Genomic DNA, 23,298 nt, shown 5'->3' on the forward strand with positions numbered 1-23,298 from the left:
TATGACCTGAGTTGTGTTATTAATTCTTCATTGGCTAGTGCCAGTTTATCACAGAACAGAGACAGTAAACCCCACACTTCATTTATTCAAAACGAATGAACACGTTTCTGCAAAAAGTAATTTGCAGAGGCTGTGCTGGTGGAGGATAGCCCACATATAGCATGCCAAGTCTACATCCAAAAATTCAAGATCGTAGATGTGTCCTTCCCCTTTCACCCCTAGCAGATATCTGTTAACACCACTTGTCTCAGAGCCATTCACTCATCTCCTGTGAGCGTCACTGTTCATTCACTGAGGCTGTGTACACTTAAAGTGTAATCTAGTTTCCTGGAAGTTGTCCAAGTGGTCCTACCCTGTGGTCAGCTATTTCCACACTCATTCATGATCTGGAAGCATCTGTCATTTAAGTTGAATACTTGGGGGCTATACTTACCTGTGCTGGGGCTGGTGTGTACAGTGCAGTAAGGATTGTGCTGGTACAGGTATGACGATGGGAAACCTGATAATTACTGTAATCTTCAGGTAAGTATAGCTGTGGCTCAGCGGTTTTGGATCTGAGTGTTGCTCCATCGCTGTTGCACAGAGGCTTGTCCAGAGTAACAGGGGCTGCTTTGACGAGCTGCACTTTCACCGACAAGCTGCTGCGATACAGCGGTTATAAGCCGTTAACTGGTGTAATTTTAGCTTTAATGAGGGCTTGAGGAGAGAGGTATGTTGAAAATTGGTACTGTGTGCCAATAAAACATTAAAACCAAGCCCCTGGAAGCCCTTATCTTTCAAAGTTTTCGTTATTTCTCCACTCGTAAGCGTTTCAGTTGTAATTCCTTGACTTTGCACATGCACAGAGGGAAGCAGTCCTTGCAGTTGAAAGTTTACACCTACAAACATGCCTGTCATTAGGATACAAGATGCATAACATTAAAATTAAGAGTATATTGGTAAAATCACACAAAGACAGATGGAAGCAAAGCAAATGGCCAGCAAGATCTAATATTGACAAAGCAGAGAGTGTTGTTGTCTACAATGTGAACTGACAAATTGGATTTAAAGAGAGGGGAGGACCCTTGTCAACAGATCTGCAAGATTAAGAAGTTATCAGGTCAGAGACACTGAAGCCATCTACTTAAGCCCTTGTTTGACATAGTATGACTTTTCCAGACGCTGAGATAAACATGCGTTTTTAATGTTTTTTTGCCGTCCCAGTAGATCAGATCAGTGTTTCACGAGGCTGAGAGGCCAAAAGTTTGTTCGACCCACAGAGGATCATGTAATCCTTCAGCTGCAGAAATGAAAAAAAGGAGAACCGTGAAAATCACCTAACTCTGTTTTATTAGGTTTTTTATACAAAGTCGGTGATAAATATAATGCTGTAGTGGTGAGTAGCTTTCACCACCTTCAACAAAGAGGCGAAAACACTTATGTTGCAGCATCAGAGGAAAATCACCCTAGGGTTCCCCTCCGATGACCCCTCCAAGCGGCCTGGTTAAACATCCTGTCTACAAATTAACGCAAGAGATGGTGTCCAAACCCAGCTGGGGATATGTTACAAGCTACCCTCCAGAGAGGTTTGGGTCATCCAGACAGGAAATGAAAGGGAAAATGGTTGTAAAATGGCTTCTGCTCATGACTCATCGAGAGACCTGGCACTCAGATCGCAGCAGGCTGGAGCTCATCCCTTAGCCTGTTCTGACCTGGACTGCTTCATTGTGCCATCGCTTTCATCCAGTCATAAGCTATCAGATGTTCATGTGTGAAATGAAAATGCTCTGTATTTAATAAAGTTCAAATTGCAAGCTGGGTTTGTTTGTGTGACAACACGATAAGAACATATGGATGTTACATTTATAACAGTAATAATACTGTCAAACTGTGTTATTAATGCACAGCGTTTGACAGTCTTATTGCATTAAACTGTGTAAGGCTAGATATGATTCTCTGAAGATACCAGTAAATGTCATTGCAATTCTGCTCGGAGTGTTACAACTAATCAGATATTACAGAGATCCCAAGCTCGCCTCCTTAATCACAGAACATTGTGTCAGTAACTAAGAGAAGCAGGAGAGAAATCCAAAATATCAGCAGCCAACAGGAGAAACTTTGGAAACTAGGGAGACTTTGAAACAGCACAGCAACCTGAAAAAGACAGAAGGAACAGAGACATGAAAGAGGAACTAATAAATTCAATCAGATAAGAAAAGAACAAAGGAAGGAAGTCAAAATACTGAAAGGCACATACGGATCTTACCTTCAAAATAAAACAAGAAGTAGATTGAAAGAGGGAGAAAGAATAAACTGTTCAATTCAATTCTGTTTAATCTATAGCACCAAATCACAATAACAGTCACCTCAAGACGCTTTATATAATAAGGTATAGACCCTACAATAATTTAAAAGAAAACCCCAACAATCAAACAACCTCCACAAAGAAGGGAGAGAAAAACTCTCTTTTAACAGGAAGAAACTTCCGGCAGAACCCAGCTAAGTAAGGGGAAGCCATCTGCCGAGACCTGCTGGGACTGAGGGCAGGGAGCAGGACAAAAGACACACACAAAAGACAAAATGAGACCAAATAACTTGTTATAACTGCACCAAGGCCCAGTAAAATAAATGAGGAATATTTTGAACACGGTGAATCATGCAAATCTATGAAAGGGGACTCCAAGAATTTAAATGTAGCACTGGTACATCCATTTCTTCATTTTCCAGTTTTTGGTGATTCCCAGACTTTTTAAATAGGATTAAAAGTCTAATATTTTTGCATTTATTTAATTTAGTACATTCATACAGTTTTTGTGTTAATAATTACTAAAAGTTAGCAAATATGCCAAACTAAGGCCCTATTTAAAATTGCATTTTAATGCTTACATTGGTTGTTGTATACAGGATACTGTACGGAGCTTGAACTGAAAGATGAAACAGGTGTTCATGAAGATGTCCAAGAAAATCCACTCACACATAATTGAATTAAAAGTCAAATTCAATTATGATTCCATTGGAGTTTGGTTTTATGTGTTTTGGACATGAAATAGGTGAATAAATCGAACTGTAGGAGACTGAGTCTGTTAATTTCTGGACCAGTGATGCTGTTTTGGTGCTTTTTGCTGGCAAATCTGTCAGCTCAGGGCTCAGTCGGCATTTTCTTTTTCTTTTTTTTTTTCAGGAAAATCTCCAGCTGGCCCTGTGTGTGGAATTACACCCAAGGATCCAAGCAAGGCAGGCTCACAGAAAAGAAAACAGCTGTCAGACAATGAATTACTGTACTTTTCTGGGGAATGGATGAGGAAGCTAGACTGTGTCAAAAACACACATACGCTCCTGCTTGTCATACAGTTTGCATATGTTACTTGTACTTGTTCATACCCAGAAAGTCATGAAAACATGGCAAAGGCGAGACTGCTTTTACTATCTGAACTCAACGTGTATTTAGTATCTCATGCTACCTTTCATTCTAATTTAAACACAAGCTTAATAGATCGCCACACTTTCATGCAAACATGTTGACTGAAAGAGTAAGGTTGGGGGGGAGGAATCTCAGATTTCCAAATATGCAGTTCTTTTTCTGGTGATGGCTCTAAAGCACTAACTTTGGCAGCAGGGTGACAGCAGTGCAAACAGAGCACATCCGCACACTGACCCTTGTGAACCAAGCAGGCAGCTCCGCAGAGCGAGCCGACAGCCTGCGGGCCTCAATGCTGCCTTAGTCTCACACACGACCGTGAGTGACCCAGACTCAAGGGAGAAAACAGTCTTTTTCTGCGCTTGTGCATGTCAAGGGTATTTAAACTAAACTACATATAAACTTATGCAAGTGTACCGAAGGTAATATTGTTGGTATTCGTTTATCCCATCTTTAGTAGGATGCTGTCAAATTTCCAAAGCTTTGTTTTTAGCATCAAGGAAATAAAATATGTTAATCCTCTCCAATTTAATACACACGCATGATGCACTTCGTCTGAGGCAAGTCAGTAATAGTAAGAATGACTCTGATCCAGTAAAGCCATGATAGTGAGCTAACATATACTAACATTAGAACACCAAGAATTATAGCCAACATTTATTTATGCCTCTAATTTTTTCCAGACATCACAACAGATTAAAATACCTGCTATGAAAAACCTGCGTTTCAGGTCTGTTCATTAGGTTTCTTTGTGTTTTGGAGCCAGATGTGATGAGTGAGCATTGGCTCCTATGATGGATATGCTCGACCAATGGCTAGTTATAGGCAAATGAGCGTTCTCTGGGTACCAACAAATAACCAAACTGTACAACATGGATTAAAAGTTTTACACAGTATGACCTGAAATGAGGGACTGAGCCCATATACTCATGAGCAAAGTGTTTTTTGAGGTCAGGTCCAAGGGTGGCAAGGTGGTTCAGTGATTAGCAAAAATATAGCTTCTCCAGCTTCCTCCCAGAGATCACCAATCTTAACAGACTGGTGACCTGGCTAGATTTTACTGAGCTGTCACACCTGGTGTGGGCCCCAGCCTCTGCCTTAGCGCAAACCAAGGTAAACATCTTGATCTTCTTTTTTCAGCTGGTTTCCAAGGAGCTTATCTGCCTCCATCTATCCTTGAAAGCAATGAAAAACATCTAGCATGGATACATTTCAAGTGAAACTTTTACCCACCAACAATCTAAATCTGGGAGATAAACACAATATGTTACTTTTCACGTCCTAAAACTGTAAAAGCAAGGAAACAAATAAACACATTTTGTTTAATGCGTTGTAAAAATTTTAGATGGAACAAGAGCAGAGAACCGTGACAGCACACATGTTCTTAATGTCAAAGTGAGGTTGCAAGTGTGTACCAAGTTTAAAGGTGAAGTCTCTGATCGTAGACACGTGTACTTTGACACTGAGAGCTGCTGGCTCTATACCTGCAGATCCTGTGATGATGTTATGGAGTTCTCGGAGAGTTTTTTTCCACATAAAACACTCTGTCTAGTGACAGTTTAGCTGGGATGGCCAGTTCTGGACAAACTGTCAATTGTTTGAAGTCAGTGCCACTTGCAGAAAATTTGCCTCATAGTGCAATTATTTATTTTTATTTAATTAGGGATCTTGTTAAATCCTTTGCCACACTCACTGCAAACTTTTATCAGAAGCCTTGAGCTTTTAGGATCCTGGCATGAAGACAATACACACTTAAACAGCAAAGAAAAAAGCAGACAATGAAGAAGTTTAAATAGCACAGGGTCCACCTGTGTTGAACTAAGAAGGTTCTAATTATTGGAACCTTATCTGGAACTTCTGATTCTGATTCAAGAAATGGAAATGCCTTTAAAATGTCAGTTTTATGTGTTTTCTCTTTGAGTATGCCACCTTTGCAAAGTTTCCTAGATCAGTCGTTAATTGTCCAAATATTCTGAAAACATCAGTGACCATGGGTTTGACTAATTTTATTAACTGCAGTATTTCATAAGGAATCAGGAGAAATGTCTTCCTCGTCTGCTTACACAAACCTCCACGTAGTCTGTAATGTTTCTAAGTGTTTGTCTGAGCCTGTGTGTGACAATTGCATTCAGCGGTAATAATCAGATCAGTCAACCTCATCTTGTCGCACTGTGCAGCTTTCAAAAGAAAATCAACAGTCTCTCTCTTGCCAAGGAGTTCTCAGCATTTCCCCTTCCCCCACAAGACTCTCTCCCACCAATTGGATTAAATTGGAAAGTAATGAAATTTCTTTTTAAGGAAATGATAGATGTTTACAAGAATGATCTCGCTGGGGAGAAACACGGATGCCGTATCTCGGTTTGGTTTTACGCAAAGGTGGAGAGTCTGCACTGTTTCAAACGAGACGCATCAAGTCCTTTCACAGTGCTGTTGTATGAAATTACCTGGTTTTTATATCAGCTCTACCATCTGGGTCCTGTTACCTCAGCAACTGATAAGGCAGCCTAAAATGGTTTCATTTGTCTCTGAGAGAAGAATATTGTGGTTTACCCAGGAAAGGTTATGTTTGTAATATGTTGTGGGCCTAAATGCTCTCCAAATTGCCCGGACCCCATTCAGTGGTATTTTTTTCTCCTGTCGTAAATATAAAGCTATTTTGAGACCTACAGAAATGATGATAACATTTTTTTATTCCAGACAGGAAACTAACTGGTGGTACTGGTGAAAAACCCTGCAATATTTTTTCAAATTATTCAAAGAACATCATATATTATATTTGGGAATTTGCAGCCAAGTATATAAATATACACTTTTTAGGCTGCTATTAGCGGTCTTAAGAATGCAATTTCATATGAAGCAGCTGGTAAACTCAAAGCAGTGGTGGGCTGCATCAGAGCCAAAAATTTGATCTGTTTCGAGCGAAAGACAGTTACAAAGGAGGGTCAAAGAGCCACACAGCAACGTGCAATATGGTACACGACAGCTAAGTGTCCACAGGAACCATGAAAGAAGGATGCCAGAAAAATGGAAAAAAAAAATGTCTTAAAATAATTACTGAAAATCATTACTTTGCTATCTCATGCCAGAGCATGACAGCAAAAAGCCACTTCAGTTCAAGCAGCAGGCTTTGAATCCAGGTTTAAGCCACGCCTCCTTCCTGGCTCTGTGGATGGGAGTACTTTGGTGAAATTGAGACGTCAGTGAGAGCTTGATGGATTCCCACAATGCTTTGTAGCCACACTTACTTCTCCACCTGCACCACCATAAGTGCTGAAATATCTTGGCAATAGTTGGAAGACAGATTGAAAGGTCCTTGGTGACCCAGTCATCTCTTGACTCTTCACCCAGTTTGGTTGGCTTATGAGCAAATCAGTTAATCCTTACAGGAAGTTGTTACTGTGCTAACAGACAGAGCATGACCAATACATAGCCTTTTGCCATGACCATGTTAGACCCCTTGAGCCTTTTGTTGACCTTGGACACGATTTGAGACTGCTTTCACGTAATGAAAAACATCCACAGCTCTCATTTTCTGTAAAAAGCAAAAGTCATTTGGCTGCTTACCAGGCATCTTCTTAAACTGCAATCACAATGTGATGTGAGATCTCTGTATGGGGTTCTATCTGTTATCAAACTGGCATGTGAGACTGAAAATATGATAATCTTATGAGGTTTCGCACTCTTTATCGCACTTAGATCTGATAAAGCTACCTGTTTGTGTTCAAAAATGCACACCAATGCACACCAGTCCATGCATAAACATTTTACATTGTGCTAATATGGGTTGTGTGTCTTTTTCTGCTCACAGGTCAACAGTGCATAACACATGTCTCCCACACATCAAGGCATCATATGAACTATGGCCATAGTTGCAACCATTGCTGTCAGCAACCACAACACACTAAACATAGTGATGACAGGAGCTCTGACTCACACATTCAACAAATGAATTATCACAAGCAGCTGAATCTCAGCAAAATCTAAATTATTCATATAGTGTGATGTATTCTGCTTCTGTTTGAGCAAACACTGAGTATAACTATTGGAATGAACTGAACTGAAACAGGAAATTACTAATCAAAAGTACAAGTTCAAGTCTTAAGTCACCGACATTTCTTCATATTATTCTTCCAAGGAGTCAGACTTTCTGGTAATAATCTTTTAAAGTTGATGAACAGTTCTCCATTGGCTGCTTTTTCCTTTATCCAGTCCAGTCCAGTCCATCCATCCGTCCAGTCTTTGTATTTGATCATTTTGAGAAGAAAGTTGTTGTTTTTTCTTTTTCTTTTCTTTTTTCACTAAACACTGAGATATGGATCATTCAAGTAAAAAGAACTAACTAAAAAAATATCTACAGCAGATAAATGGTATCAAAAAGTCTTATGCTTAAGAAATAGGAAAGAATCCAAGGAAGACTTAAGCATCTGGCCCTTTAGTTGATCCATCTCCAGTTTGGCAAAAGAATACATGAATAGAAAAACTCATACTGGAGCACTATCAGTCATGGATTGGCCTCCCAGAGCCCGGACTTCAACATTACTGAAGTAGTGTCTTGATCATCCTGACAGAGAATGGAACCAAAGGCAGCCAATAACCAAAGAAGAGTCTGGAGAACTATTCCCGAAGACTCCTGCACAGTAAAGGTGGTCAGACCCAAATATTCACATTCATTTTTATTTTTTTTTAAAAACTGTGTTTTTGCCTTATATTTGCCATGCATGTTTGTACATGCCAATACATAGCTGCACCTATTTCCCATTTTTCTTGCAAAAATATGTAGGAAAGAAGGATGGCTTGAGACTTGAGCACAGTGCTGTGCAGATTAATGTCATATTAGCTTAAATTGTGTTGTTATCACCTTATCAAATAAAACTTTATATTATTTACCATCACACTTTCTTTCAGAAAATGCTTAAAATATTGATTGCAAGTTCAGTAAAATGATTTAATCTCATTACCTGTTTAGGTGTGTTGGTATGAAACACTTGCTGCTTTTGAAACATGCACAAAATTATATTTACCCAGCACAGTTTAGTAAGATAGGCAAACTATTCTCTCTCTCCGTCTTTGTGCGTAAGAAGGCTCGTCTGTCCTGAGACTTATGTAAGATAAACCTGCCGACCTCAGTGACCCTAATCTCTGAGACGAGAGGATCACCTTCCCACTCTGCGCTAGCTCACCTTCACTCTCTCTACACACACACACACAGTTCTCCATTATGAGCCACTTCTCTTTGCATCTCTCCCACCCCTGACCTTTTTCCTTTTTACAGCATATTCTTACTCTGTCACCCTTATCCTGACCTATAACCTCACCTCAGCGCAATTTAGTAGTTTAAGCTTCGTAATTCCTGCCCCGCTGATGCTTTCAGCTGAGGTGTACGTTTACAGAAGTTTTCAAATATCAGCTTGAAAAGCTATCATCTCTTCATTGCACTGACTGACAGCTGCTGTTGACCTCTTTGCCTGCAGATCTGTTTCTGTTCTGGTTTCTTTTGTGTTTCCCTTAAGTGTTTGCTCAAAAGTCCTTTGTAACACTGCAGCGGAGTTGCCCTGCAGTAACTCTTGTCTAACACACATCTTGGTGCAAAACTACTAATATGCGATATCTCTTTCTTCCTTTCTAGGCCATTATTGCTAATACCTTAGTCCAGTCTGTGTACGACACCATCTAATGTGCTTAGAGCAGGGAAAACGAGGCAATGCCATTTCAGTTCCCAGGAATTTTGAGCTTCATCTTGTTACTGCTCACGGAAAATCACATCGAAACAATAAACAGAGACAGGGCAAATCAATTGATTGAGTTATGCATTGTATGATAAATCTTAATTAACTTTAGCTGTGTAGTCTCTAAAAAACATACTCTCTGTTATAAAAGGGGACTACACAGCCTTACTGTTTTACCTAGAATACAATGTTAATTAAATTCTAATTAAAAAATTCCAGTGAAATAAATGATAATAAAAAAAAGCCTCAATGAATGGAGACATAAATTTGTCAGTAATCTATGTGCTGTCGAAACAAATGGATCTGGGTAGGCATACACTTAGTAAGGTAAGGTAATTGTTAATAAGAAGCAAATCATTTAAAATGGATACAGAAGTGTGACAAAATTATAATTGATGGCAATAAAGCAGACATGTCAGCATCATTGGGTTTGAGGCAAGAATGCAGCTCAGAAATCCTTCATTTAATTGATGTGAGATTAAATGACAAATTTCCCTCCAGCTGACCTCAAATTGTATCTCCAATCTTTATTGATCTATTAATGTGGCTTTTTTCACTTCATTTCCAACTTAATTTATTTTGCTGGGGCATTGATTTGTATTCATCTGTATTACATGCATTCATATTGTTTCATTATCAACACACAAGTCAGTGATAAGTTCCTCTCTCTATCATTGCTCTCTATTTGCCAGTGGACTCAATGATAAAAGGCTTATGGGTCAAATGGAAGAAGTGTTTCATAGTTTAAATAATCATCTTTTAACGTAGAGTCTAAATTCACGGTTGCAGATAGGATCTCCCAGGGCTACACACAGAGAGACACACGATGACAGTTTGCACTCACATTCACACTCATGGGCAATTTAGAATCACCAATTAACCAAACCCCACTAATTTTATGTCTTTAGACTGTGGGAGAAAGCTGGAATACCTGGAAGAACCCACACAGACACCGAGATAACATGGAAAACCAACATAAAAAAGAACTAGCTGGATGATGGATTCAATCCAAGGATCTTCTTGCTGTGGGGCAGCAGTGCCAGTGCTAACCACCTTTTCAACCTTTAAACCTAACTTCTTTGAGTGTCACAGAGTTGATTCAGTTCATCTGGATGTTGTGTTTTCAGTGGGAGAAACATTTCATCACTCATCTAATTCAGCGGTCCCCAACCCCCGGGCCTCGGACCGGTACCGATCCGTGAGTCGTTTGGTACCGGGCTGCGAGAGTTGAGGCTCAGGTGTGAAATGTATGGTTTTCAGGGTTTTTATCGGTTTTCAGCGTTATTTTGTTATCGTTTTTATCGTTAACTCGGTTTTCCTGGGTCTTTTCACGTGTGTTATGAATAAATCTACTTTTTTTCGGTACCGGTACTAGTTTTATTTTGTTGTATTTATTTTTGACACCTTAAAGGCCAGTCCGTGAAAATAATGTCGGGCATGAACTGGTCCGTGGTGCAAAAAAGGTTGGGGACCGCTGATCTAATTGACTTCTTCACTCTCAGCTGACTGCAGGTTTCCCCAATCTTAGAAACGATACATTTGACCAGAACTACTGACTAAAAGTGGGCTGTGAGGTCAGGTTCACGGTCATTCATATGCACAGAGAGTTGGGGAAAGCATTTAAACATTCTTGCAACCACATATTACAATATATTTACTCAACACCTTTTAATTAGTAATGAACAATACATTGCAGGCCATGAGAGAGAAAGAGAGAGATCTTAATATCACTAAACTGTCTTAAAAACTGTAGGCTCAACAAAGACTTATTAACAGGTTAAGAAATCCTTGCTATTGCATCTGTGTTTGCAGCCATCTAGTATACTCGACCAACTCATTAGGAAAATGTCGCTAAACTAATAGCTTAACTTCGCCGACTAGCTAGGTTAATGCTAAGTCTTTGCGTCTGATGCTGGAAAGACTGCACAGAGTGGATTTCAAATCAGAATATGTGAGGTCGATACTACAAATGCACATTCTTGTGTAAAATAGTCATTTAACCTTTTGCTGATGAAAACCCATTAATGAGTGCATGTTTAAATATAACCTTTTTCCCATTATGTTTTGCACATTCCACAGAGTGACAGAAATTTGCCACAGGGTAAAGCAGGAGACAGATATGCATCGCTTAAAGCATGAAACAAGGCCCAAATTAAGGTAATGATAGCCAGTAATTTAGTTTGACATGATTATTATAAGGGTGACTTGGGAAAGTTTCCTACAGTGATGGGGAAAGTGATGTGTAAAGCAGTTCTTTTTAGTGTCCTGAATATCTTGACTCTTTATATTGGTCACTGAATCTTTCAGAGCTCTGACTGTACTGTCCCAGTCACTGAACTCAATCATGGGTGAATGGTGTATTTTACTCATGATACCTTTGATCACTTTGACTAACATTTCAAACCTTATAAATCTTTATTTTTTCAAAGTCTCTTGATTGAGTAAAGGAAATCGTGGAGGGTTTTTTTCCAGCCCATTTTAAACTGGATGAGGTTGTATATCATGAAGGGCTACGGAAACGGTGTCACGTCACGAGCCAGTCTGGTATGATGGCCGAAACCTTGCTGTAAATACAAATTCTACACAGCACAGCCTGAACACACTGAGTGGGACATGCTGATGTAAAGCATTGCCAAAGGCAAGTCGGCCTGCAGCTGACCTTCACTCTTATCTCACTTATGGCTGCTAACATGCCTGATGGATGTTTCCTTATTGTTTGTACAGACTGACCCGTGTGGAATCTGTTTACAAGACTTGTGTGTATGTGTGTGTGTATGTTAGGGGGGGTCTGGGCTTTTATGCTGTCTGCTCAGTAGTATCCCACACTACTGAAAAAAAACCACACACACACACGATACTGAAATGTTCCTATAACTGGGATTTTAGAGAAATTGAAACAGCATATTAGTCTGGCCACAGTTGTAGCTCCTCACCAGTGGACTGGAGTCGGGACCAAACTAGGTTTGGTAATGCTGTGGTCCAAACAGTTCCCACTTATTCCATAAAAACCTTCATCTGGAAAAAATTCTTCACAGCAACAGGGAAGGAAAAAAGGAGCAAAATCACATGAAGCCAGCCACTCTCCAATCTTTGCGGTGGAAAAGCCATTAAAGAACAGATGAGTACAGACTACCAGAAGGGACGAAGAACTACAGGATGAATGACAAGTGTCTTAGACGTTATTTAAAGGTAAACAGATAATTATAACGACACTGGATCCACTGTGTGGATTCCCTCTGTTTCATCTATCTCCCTCTGCCAGCTACCTACTGTGGTAGGAGTCTTTCAGAACTCTCTCTTTAAACTCTAAATCAAAGCTTCCCTTAAATTAAGAGGGCTACTTCACTTCATGCTGCATCTCAAATTAGGGACCTGAGATTTAGGTCCTTTGGCGCCATTACATCAATCTGACTTCTTTATAGAGCCAACCACAAATGAGATGGGTTCTTAAGAGAGGATTAAGTAGAGTGATGCTTGAAATTAAGACTTAGACTAACAGCACCAGAAGGCAGGCGTTGACAATAAGCAAATAAATATTCCTGCTGGTTGACGGGTTGAAGGACAACATGATAAAGGTGATGTTACACAACTTTGACATTTGATACTTTAAGTTATTTTAGGCTCTATATGAATGATACTGAGCCTCTGGTGATATGATTTGCACATTCCTTGTCTTTTATATGCCCCAACAAATGCCAAGGAGTAGCCTTGATGAGTACTGCATTAGATACTGTATCAAAGATGTGTGGTGCACGCTGGCCCCTAAATCAATAAAGGCACAAATATCAGTAAACAAAACACTGCCAACCAGCCAAAAATGTTAAAAAGGTAACTCATGTAGCCAGCACTTATAGAATAGAGAAACATTAAACTGCATCTAGGCTTGTGTTTCTAGCAATCTGATTATGACATCTCTCCTTTTAGTTTTGTTTGGGTTTCCACTAAATTCTGAGAGATAAGAGGAAACTGTGCCAAAAAAAAGGGAAATTCCTTGAATGGCCACTTCTACTCTCCAGAAACAAGTCGATCTCCATGGATCCCATCCCTAAACACTGAAGTGTCATAATAAAACTAGTTTAGGGCTCTTGGACCTCTGAACTGCGCTATAGCTGTTATCTGACAAATAATATGGTTTGCCGTGCAGTTAATTGACACTATTAGCTTGTACAAAAACTATGTATGTATATCTATGTCACACACCTTTATCGTAGCTATATGGTCTATGGGTGTACCTTGCTAAGAATGTTTGCTAACACCGCTAAATGACCAGTCTGCCATCTTGTTCAAATATGTTCTGGCTGCAAAACAAAAACAACAAAAGGCTAAAAGGCAAAATGCTTGAGGTTTCAAAATGCTAATTCACATGTAGAGAGGTTGATGGTTGCTATATGCAGTTTATTTTTAACCTGTAGTTGCTAAATGGCATATTCTCTTTTGCTAAACGGAACCTTTAGCCTTTGATTCTAAGCAGAGGCGCACAAAGTGTGCTGGTTAAAGGAAATTAAAAAGTTCTGTTAGACGAGCAGGAATAAAGCAAAGTAAAGTAGAAGTTACTTATTTAAAATCCCCCAAAATGGGCTGAAAGATAGATGGTGAAAACATGGGATAACACTTTGTGTAATTATGATTATAAGTGACACCAGCATAGATATTTAATCCTCTGTTCATTTTATTTATATAAAATTTGTATATAAACCCCAACAGTTACCTCAAGGTACATTTATTGTAAGGTAAAGACCCTACAATAAAGACATTTATACACCACGTGTGTAATGTTCATGCAATACATGCAAATATTTTGTGTATTAAAAATATTTCTCAGCCTCACCTACTCCTAATACAGCCTTTCATACCGACCACTTTATTTCATAGGACGATTTTGCAGCATTTATTTTTTAGGATCATTCTCAACTTTTTTGGGATCCAAATGATCAGATCTGACTAATCAGATCGCTGCATTTAGCAACAAGTGCACGTGCACTTCAAAATACGCACTAGTACTGAATTTACAATGATATAAAAATGGTCAAATAATAATATTTTACCTCAGACACACAGTTAGATGCTGCTCCGGGTCAATCTGCTCTCTGAAATGGTTTCTCTGCCTCCTTAGATGTGGTCCCAACTCTGCCTGTAAGAGTTCAAACTGCCCCTCTGACATCCTGAAATATATTGTACAAAAGCGTTCATGATACAGCTTCAACTCCTGGATGAAACCACGAAACTCTCCCTGCTGCTGCCTTCTCATGAAAACTGGATGAACCCAAAACCTCAGTTTCTTCCTTTCCTTATGTAGAACCTCAGGACCAGCTCATCATTGCTTGATGTTGACTTCATTTTTTTCACACTGTGTCTTTTAAGGATGAATATTACTCAAAATCACAACATATTTGGAGTGTGTATACATTACACAACAACTATGCATTCAAAAAATTCAGAATTTTGTGTTGTTTTTTCCACACATTCTCTGCATTAAGGCCTTAATACAGCAAAACCCCAACAATTAGACAGTGGGAATGAAAAATTCCCCTTTAACAGGAAGAAACCTTCAGGGGAACCAAAAATATTGACTAGCACTGCTTTACTAGAGGTAACCCTTCTGTTTTCTAAACTCAGCAATTTCTGTCAAATTTCCAGAACAAAATGACTGGGTGTGCATCAGTTAGTGAGCGTAATCTCTGCCTATACGGCATACAAGGGCTACCCTAATGGTCGTCAAACCACATATTCACTGACATACACACTTGGTGTCAAAACTCATCATTAAAGGTAATGGAGAAGTCATTCGATGTCATCTTTCTGGAGGAAAGCGTTAAAGAAGGACATATGCAGCATTGTGCTCGGTCCTGTTAATAATGGAAGGAATCTATATTGCAGCGGTATTGCCTATTATGTGTGTCATCATGACAAAACGTGGTCCTGGAGATGCTAACTGTAGCGAGAACTGCCACAAAAGTATTTTTGAGCACTTTGGCTTTAATGTCACTGGTGTGAAGTTAAGATTAGAATGAATTCTTAGCCTTAACTACCACAGGGGTATTTTTTGATTAGGGATTCATATGTTGGTGCGATCACATCTTAAAACTGCCTCTTAGTTAAAGGAATGCTCACTTTCTTTTCAGGTCAATATTTGTAAAGTAAACTGGTCAATACTGGACATAAAGAGGCGTTTTTCTCAAGCAGTTCCTTTGTAGGTCAATGGAACTTCCTACAATGCAGTTTTAGGAAGTTAAAAGCCTGCAGAACTTGTTTTGTGCAAAAAAAAAGAGCCCTCAACTTTTCACCTGAATATAGAGATAGTAAAAAAAATTCCTTTTCTTCAGTGTGTAGGAATGCTAGTACTGTAGTTTGTAGGAGTGGAAGGTCCAGTAGAACGCATAGGCATGCACAGCAAATATTTCTCTTGTCTGTAGGTGCTCTACTGTTTAGCCCGGCCCTGTCAATCATTCCTCTATTGCTCAGATTTAATCAGCTGCAAATGCGCTTAAGCTCAAGCTATAATGTCCTTATCTTATCGACTATATATAGGACCATGTGGTACAGTGAATCTCTTACTCATTATGTGTTTACATCTCTATATCCTTCTGTATCTAGGACGGTCTGTCATGTGACCTGTGTGACAATCAGCTCTGCTGTGGCAAGTTTTCTTTCAGCCTGACAGCCGTGAAACATTTGGACTCTGGTCACAGCAGGCCTCAGCGCTGATCGTCACTGCATTTCTGTCGGCGTATGGAGGGGTGGGGGGGTTTTGTTAACAGAGAGAATTCGATGAGCAGGCAAAGATATTCATTCTGCAAAAGCGCTAAAGTCTGTTTTTATTGGGTGGACGCAAATCCCTTCACATTCAACAGCTCTTTCTGGCAGCAACGAGCCAGTTCTGGATGGGTTTCTGGCTGGGCCTGTTGGGCCTGTTGGGCCCAGCAGGCCGTGACAGGGATTTGACTTTCCCAGCAAGTAAGCGGGGAGCCTATGTGAAAACCACTGAATGACTCACGACAGTTAAGAAAGAAAGAAGAAAAAAAGAGAGATTACGACTCTAAAAAAAGAAATCTGAGGTTAATCGATAAATGAGTAATTTCTTGCATTTGGCAGGAGGTTTGTTTCTGGAGCAAACCAGTGCAGTAAACTTGATTTACAGTCAAACAGATGCATAACAGAAGACATAACAAATCTGGTTTTCAGATATTTTATTGAGGAAAACATCTTTAACCTTTTGACCCATTGGACAAATAACATAATATAGCAAAAAAAAAAGAAACCAAAAAAAAAGCTACTGAGAACATTTCCTCTGAAGCTCGATCACAGATTGAAAATCACTGCAACACCTGCAGTGTCTGATACATTTATAAAAATAACAATCATAAAAAATATACATACATGACAAAGATCTTTTTCTTTTCTTTTGCGATTTGTAAAAGACTGCATGAAACTGAGCTTTGGACAACACATACAAGACGCTGCAGCAACCCACAATCTCTAACTGATAGGCACGATCACTAGCTGACAAGCAGACTGGAGCCACTAGCTAGTCCACTGTTAGGACTTCACTGAGTATAAAATTACAATACACTGCCTGCACAATCCAAAGGATACCATCAGCATGGACAGCTATTTAGAAGAAACAACTGAGCAAAGAAGTTAATGGGTCACCAGACTAGGGGATGAGAGCGAAATGCTTTTCCATCGAGAGAATTTCTTTTTTTGTTGCAGTACTGACACGAAGCTAGTCGCGGATGTTTTCAGATTTTTTTTGTCTTAATGCAGCTGGGGGAGAAAAAAGCTACAGTATAGTTAGCAAGCATGTAATCATATATTTATACACAATTCTTCAAAACAGGTGAGGAATGAAGCCTTAAAAAATCAAAAAAGAAAAACATTAATAACCATCAACCCTCACAACGGAAACATAAGGTGCAACTTAGTCGTCTGATGCTGAGGTGGACGCATGCATGCGGGATTCTTCGCTTTCCATTCTTTGTTTCAATGAGCAGATAATTAAAGCAGGCGCTGATAACAGGATGGTTTGGTTTCAAGCTCTCCGACAAGTTGTAGCTGTAATCTGACCTTAACAAAGACAGTTTGTACAGTAAAACACAGTAGCCCCAGATAGATAAACCCCATCACCAGCTGCACCCATCTCTCCAGATCATCAGTTGGGTTTTTTTCCCTACTAGCGTCTCACTCTCTTCTGCCTCTCTTTCTCTATCAGCATCTGCTTCAAACAATGGCCTCATTAAACTTTAGGGCTATCAACAAAGGGGCAGGAGGGAGGAGACGCCTAAGTGTTTGGCACTACATTTCCTGAACAGAGTATCTGCATTCCCAGCTAAGTTCAAGCTCTTCAGCAGCAGCTGCGGAATTCCCTGCCAGGGTGCTACAGCAAACAGTTTCTCATCATCTGAGGTGTCTCTGCAAGCCTCCTCCAAAACTGAGGAACACAGTCTACGATCGAGCTCTCCCTGCATCTATCATCTACTTATTGTCACTCCCACCCCTCCTTGTTTTTGTTTTTCTTCTAAGATGAGAAAAAGTGAAGCACCACTACACAAAATATACAGGAAACATTGTTTGTGACTCCATAAGTCGCTGATATTTAATCGGGCTCTGTCATGACATGCTGGTAATCTGGGACGTTTATTGAATATACACAAGAGGAAACGTGAACCTTGCAGGAACTTTTCGTTCGTACGTTTGGCTGCTACTTTACTGCAAAATCCACACAAACGGTGCTCCTTTTTCACCCGAACACACGCATGTACACAAACACCGACTGTGCAGGATTTCACATATACATTCACAAGCCTCTGGGGGTGCTACTGTCTATAAACAGCGTAGGGGGTCATGTGGCCTGCTCGTTCTTTTCTCTGCCTGCTGTGAGGCAATAGGCACTTTATAAACACATAAATGTTCACATATACAAACAGACATTACAATAGCTTCATATTTTGTTTCTATTTCTCCCTTAAAAGTGGGTGGGGTATTCGAGTTAGAAAAAAAAAATCTTTGGTCTGTAAACAACAAGAATTATATCCAAATGTGAGGTGATGTTTGTTGTCCACTCTAGTTTAATAGGATCTCACCTCGGTTCAGATGATGTAAAGCACGGCGCGCTTTGGAGCACTGTGCACCTCTGATTTCACCTCAAAGTGCATGTGAGTGTCTCGCTTAAAGACTCTGTTGCAGCTGTTTGGGCTGCTGCTGCTGCTGCTGCTGCAACATGCTGGCTAATGAGTTTCAATTAAAGATTGAATCAGTCTTCTGCACAGTGTCAATGATACGTCTGCAGCTGGCATTCAAGGCCTTAAAACTCAGATATTGCTTCCAAGCTATCCAAATGAGTCTTTTCCGAACCTGGTTGGCCTGGGCAGGATCAGGAGACTGTCGGTGTTTCGGTAAATGTGAGATAATCACATCTGAATTTTGCCAACTGTTCTGGATTTACCATTCATACTCAAAGTATGAACAAAAGCAGAAGCTTTGATGCAAAACACAGAACAAAAGGATGCCTTTTTTTCAGTCAGCTGTCAAGCACTGTGCAGGGTTAAGGGTACGACTGTGCCACTCGCTCCTGTTTAAAGACATCAGGATCCCTCCTTCCTCTCTCATTTAGGGATACTCAGTTACACGGCAGCCAGGTGGAGTAGGCAGGCTGCTGGCAAGCAAACACTGGCTGCACCTGCGCTATGTAGTAGTTACTGAAGTTGCCATCTGCCACATAAGGAGCAGGTTGGTAGTAACATGTAACATTAGCCACATTGGGGATGACATTCTGCTCAGCCAGGACACGTACAGCCAGCATGGCTATGAGCCCTAAGGTCTGCCGCCTCTCGTGTCCCATCAGACACACGGTGCTCTCGTTGACCACTCCGTGGAGGGTCATCAGGTAGTCGTACTTGCGGTCCTCCAGGCCCACAAAGTGGTTTTGAAGGTAGGACTCCAGCTTGCGCTGCTGCTCGCCAATATCAGGGAAGTCAATGAAGAAGCGCGAGCACATGTAGCGCTGCAGGGACTTCATCTCTGACTCTGACGCAGCCCGGAACCCCCTCACCAGCAGGTGACAGTACTTCAGGAGACCCCCTCCACGGATCTCCTCCGGGTTCCGCGTGCAGATTATCTTGTGACGTAGGTGGTCCAGAGCCTCACTGAAGTCACCATACACACTCTCGCCCATGATGGTGGGGTGGAAGGTCTCAGCCATGGGGTTCTCTGAGCAATCATAGAACAGCAGCAGAGAGTCAAGCTTGATCTGAAATGAGTCCACGCTGAACTCAAACTGCCGCCGGAGAGAGTCCACAAACTTCAGCTCCACATTCTTCCCCCGGTTATTGGAGAGGGAGATGAGACTCCAGCGGTCTGAGTCATTGCACACCTTCACCATCTTTTGCACATAGGCTTCCTAAATGAGTGAGTGTGCAGAGGGTGAAAGACAGTGAGAGAAAAAGAAGCACAAACAAAGTGAATAGAACTGAAGCTGCAATTACTAATTCAGTAGAATTCTGCCTAACTTTGCATTGTACAGTAAGGATTTGAATTTAATGCCTATATTTATACAAGTAATTACTGTATGTTGTTGAGCTATTAATGCTACTGACCTCAATATTAAAGGCTATGGAATGTACTTATATGGCTGAGCTCAGGATCCCTTCCAAATTGGTTTAACTCGATCCTCTTAACTACAGCAAACAAATTTTTTAACTATCACTAAAGTGATCTAATTGCACATTAAGCTGTGCGTAATGATCGCTAATCCCTGTTGGCACAAATACAATTCAATCTTATCACATATATAAAACTAATCTAACAAATCTGAAGCAGAAATAAAAATCTGCCAGGGCGTGTGTAGCCTACCTTTAACGTTAAAGGGGTTATTTTCTCCTTATTCACACAGTCGGGTAAAAAATCCAGGAGACAGTCCAAAACTATGTCCTTCACAGTCTGAAAATCACTCTCTCCTTTCATATTTGCGCAAAATATGAGGTCAAGGTCTTTATAGCCCAGTCCGCTGTCCTCGTGCAGAATGTGGCTGGCCGCAGAGCCGTTTAATCGAACGTCCCGGACATGGATCTGTTTTTCCTCCATCCGACTGCGCACCACTTTAACTATCTGCCGCGGCTGCATCTCCAGAGTGGGGAAGTTTCCCCGGCCGTGTATCGGGATGGTCTCCGTCAGGATGGCATCCAGTCGCTGCACTTGCTCCCAGCTGAGGACGCTGACGTTGCTGCTGTCTGTGTCGGACACACAGCTGGTAGTGGAGCTGCTATCGTCCTCTGACATGGTGTTGAAGTCCTCCGGAATTTCAATAAAACAAAATTCAATCGTTTTCTCAAAACAGTAGGGTCTTCCGCATGAGGAGTGCCAGTATTTGAAATAGTCCAAAGTGACTGTAAACAGAAATAATAATAATAATAATAATAATAAAAAAATATATATATTAAAGAGCAGCGGGGCTGGTGGCTGTGCGTTACAGTTTGCGCACTCTGGTTGGAGATCCAAGCGGAGAAGTGGCGCAGCAGTCGAGCTGGTGACTGAGCTAAGGGTGAATCTGAGACCGCTAACAAAAGCGTGCGGAAGAGCGAGCCCTAACTTTCTCTTCTGTCTCTTCTACGCCTTTAAAACATTTGCCTCGGTGCTGCTGTCAATGCGTCCGAGCGCTGCGCATCACAGTCTTTGAAGGTCGCTGATGATCCAGGAGGGTGTTTGCTTTTCCGACTGTGACTCCATCGCCCAAAAGGCACGCCTATGACTTTATGAATTTGCATGAATAAGCTGCTGCTCAAGTCGCGCTTTTGGCACAGTCCTCCCACTGACGTTCAACCCCCTCGGAGGAATCTTGTGGATTTTTACGCACGGCTCCTACATATTTTTTAATATCTCCTCCTGCTGCCAAATAGTAATCCCGTTAATGCAGCTGTGTGCGCTCAGGAAATCCAGCTTCCTCTCCTCGAGTCTCTTTAGATCAACATATTCCCCCCCGTGCTTTTTTTCTATAAGTTAACCGATACTTGCCCACTTGACACGCAGCATCCTTCTGCAAGACTCTGGTCTGTAGTCTGAAGTTGTCAAGCTGCACTTCACCCCGCCCCCCATCTGCTTCTCGCTGCTAACGCTGGTCAGTTTGACAATACTATAAGGCTCTGCTTTATCAAGCTGCTCCATAGTCTTATAGTAAAATTTTAAAATGAATTTTAATGAGAAGATATATATTAAACTTCATATCACTTCATGAGATAACTGAGGCTCCGAACCACACTGAATACGGGAACAATCATTCAGTTACTCATGAGATCATTCCCGTGGTCATGATCCCTCTTTTGTCAAATAAAATTACAAATTAAAAAAAGAGGAAAAAAATAGAATTAAATTGTTAAAAAATAAGCAAATAAATAAATATAAAAGTATTCTGATCTGTTCAGACTGAGCTGATCCGCAACTCGCTACACGTCGTCATGTCGCCATCTATGGGCTGGCTGGTTTAGGCCTTTAAGTAAATCAGCTGAGCTACACTGAGTCTAAGGCTACCTTTACAGTGTCACTATCTACACTCATTGTTAAAAGTCATCAAAGAAATGCGACTTTTAATTTTAAAAGAAAAAAAAAGTGGGTAAACATTTTGCCTGTGACATTAAAAACCTGTTACCTCTGACCTCACATACACCTTCAGCTGCTGATATGTTCAGTGACCAATCAGGATACTCTCTAAAACACACTTTAGCACAGGGGTGGGCAATTCCAGGCCCCGAGGGCCGGTGTCCTACAGGTCTTAGATCTCACCTTGGGTCAACACACCTGAATCACATGATTAGTTTGTTACCAGGCCTCTGGAGAACTTCAGGACATGTTGAGGAGCTAATTTAGCCATTTAAATCAGCTGTGTTGGTTCAAGGACACATCTAAAACCTGCAGGGACACCGGCCGTTGAGGCCTGCAGTTGCCCACCCCTGCTTTAACATGTCCATCATGTCATTGGTTGCAATTAAGGGTTTGCATTGTGGCATTTCATCTCTTTGATTAATGTCATTATATTTCTGTATGGCTTCTTATGAACCTCTCAGACTCTATTAAATCAGCATGTGAGAAGGTCAGGGGTTGCATGAGCCCGAAGGGATCAGTGATGCCCAGGGGATGCCATGTGGAGGCAAAGGAGGCTGTCGTCACGGACACTCTATTAGGCACGGGTAAAGCCCTGCGTCACTGGAGCCACCCAGATCTGTAAACCCTGATTATCCCATATACTCTACTGCACTGTCTTAACTCAGAGTCCCACACAGGAGCTGTGCGTAACTCCCTCATCATGACAGGATGCAGACACACGCAGTCAGCTATAATGGCGCTTACAGTTAACTTGCACCCCTGTAAAATCAGCCTTAATTAAAGAACGATTTTCAAATTTGGAAGAAAAATATTATTTTTAGAGTATAATCTAAAGGGTGTTTTAAAAAGCTTGACCTTCACTTCATCTGTTGCCTGTATTTGTGTGTTTTGTTTTCTCTTTACTTTGTTTTGGCATGTGTCAGACAGGTTGAACTGAAACTGAATCCCACATCTGGAAATATACATGGAACCGTTAGTCAGTTACAATGGACTGAAAGCAGCTCTGCCAATGCGTTTCCCAGGTGTGGAGACACGGTTTGCAAAGCATTGGACTGGGCCCCGTGGCCATGCATGGTGCTGCTGCTCCCCTCAGCAAAGCTAAATCAAAGCCAGCAGCAGGTATACACATCCATTACAACACCAAGGACTGCAAATGAAATGTTTTGTATAAACACAACCTGGCACCTCATTACTCATTGCGAAATGGATGATTTATTCTTTTGAGCGTATTGAAAGACAGGAATGAGATTATGTTGTCAGAAATTCAAATGGAGGCGCAAATTCAAAAATAATACATACCCTTTCCTACTGGTGATGTTAATGCCTTTTCCTGTCAGATGACTTGGTGGTTATTTAGATTTAAAAATCATTTCCAAAACAGAGCCTTGTTTTCCTGCTCTGCAGGATCTAATGTATGTGGATGAGACGGCTTCAATGCCTCATAAAGCAATCTTTTACAATCACACAAAGTTTTCCTCTGGGGTCTATGAAAACATTTCTGGACAGTTCAGCCCAATAAAGAAAAAAAAAGAAAAAAAAGAAAAGAAAAGACAGGGAGGGAGTCATTTTGTTTTCCAGTATCAT

At 40.8% G+C, this 23,298-nt stretch overlaps 1 protein-coding gene across 1 annotated transcript; it reads right to left on the bottom strand.

Moving 5' to 3' along the window:
• Positions 1-16,367: 16,367 nt before the first annotated feature.
• Positions 16,368-21,175, bottom strand: tent5aa (terminal nucleotidyltransferase 5Aa). Its single transcript, XM_005924308.3, has 2 exons — positions 19,972-21,175; positions 16,368-19,519 (listed from the first exon to the last, which is right to left on the bottom strand). The coding sequence occupies exons 1-2, from the start codon at positions 20,395-20,397 to the stop codon at positions 18,740-18,742; spliced, it is 1,206 nt and encodes a 401-aa protein (XP_005924370.1). The 5' UTR covers positions 20,398-21,175; the 3' UTR covers positions 16,368-18,739.
• Between the last annotated feature and the right edge of the window lie 2,123 nt (positions 21,176-23,298).

This window comes from Haplochromis burtoni, unplaced genomic scaffold, assembly GCF_018398535.1.
Source record: "Haplochromis burtoni strain Fernald_Lab_line unplaced genomic scaffold, NCSU_Asbu1 Contig_76, whole genome shotgun sequence".
In the NCBI taxonomy this organism is placed as follows: domain Eukaryota; kingdom Metazoa; phylum Chordata; class Actinopteri; order Cichliformes; family Cichlidae; genus Haplochromis; species Haplochromis burtoni.

Coding starts and splice junctions, on each gene's coding strand:
- tent5aa (XM_005924308.3), bottom strand. CDS start 20,397: ATGTCAGAGGACGATAGCAGCTCCACTACCAGCTGTGTGTCCGACACA. Junction 19,520..19,971: donor TAACCCCTTTAACGTTAAAG/GTAGGCTACACA, acceptor TCACTCATTTAG/GAAGCCTATGTGCAAAAGAT.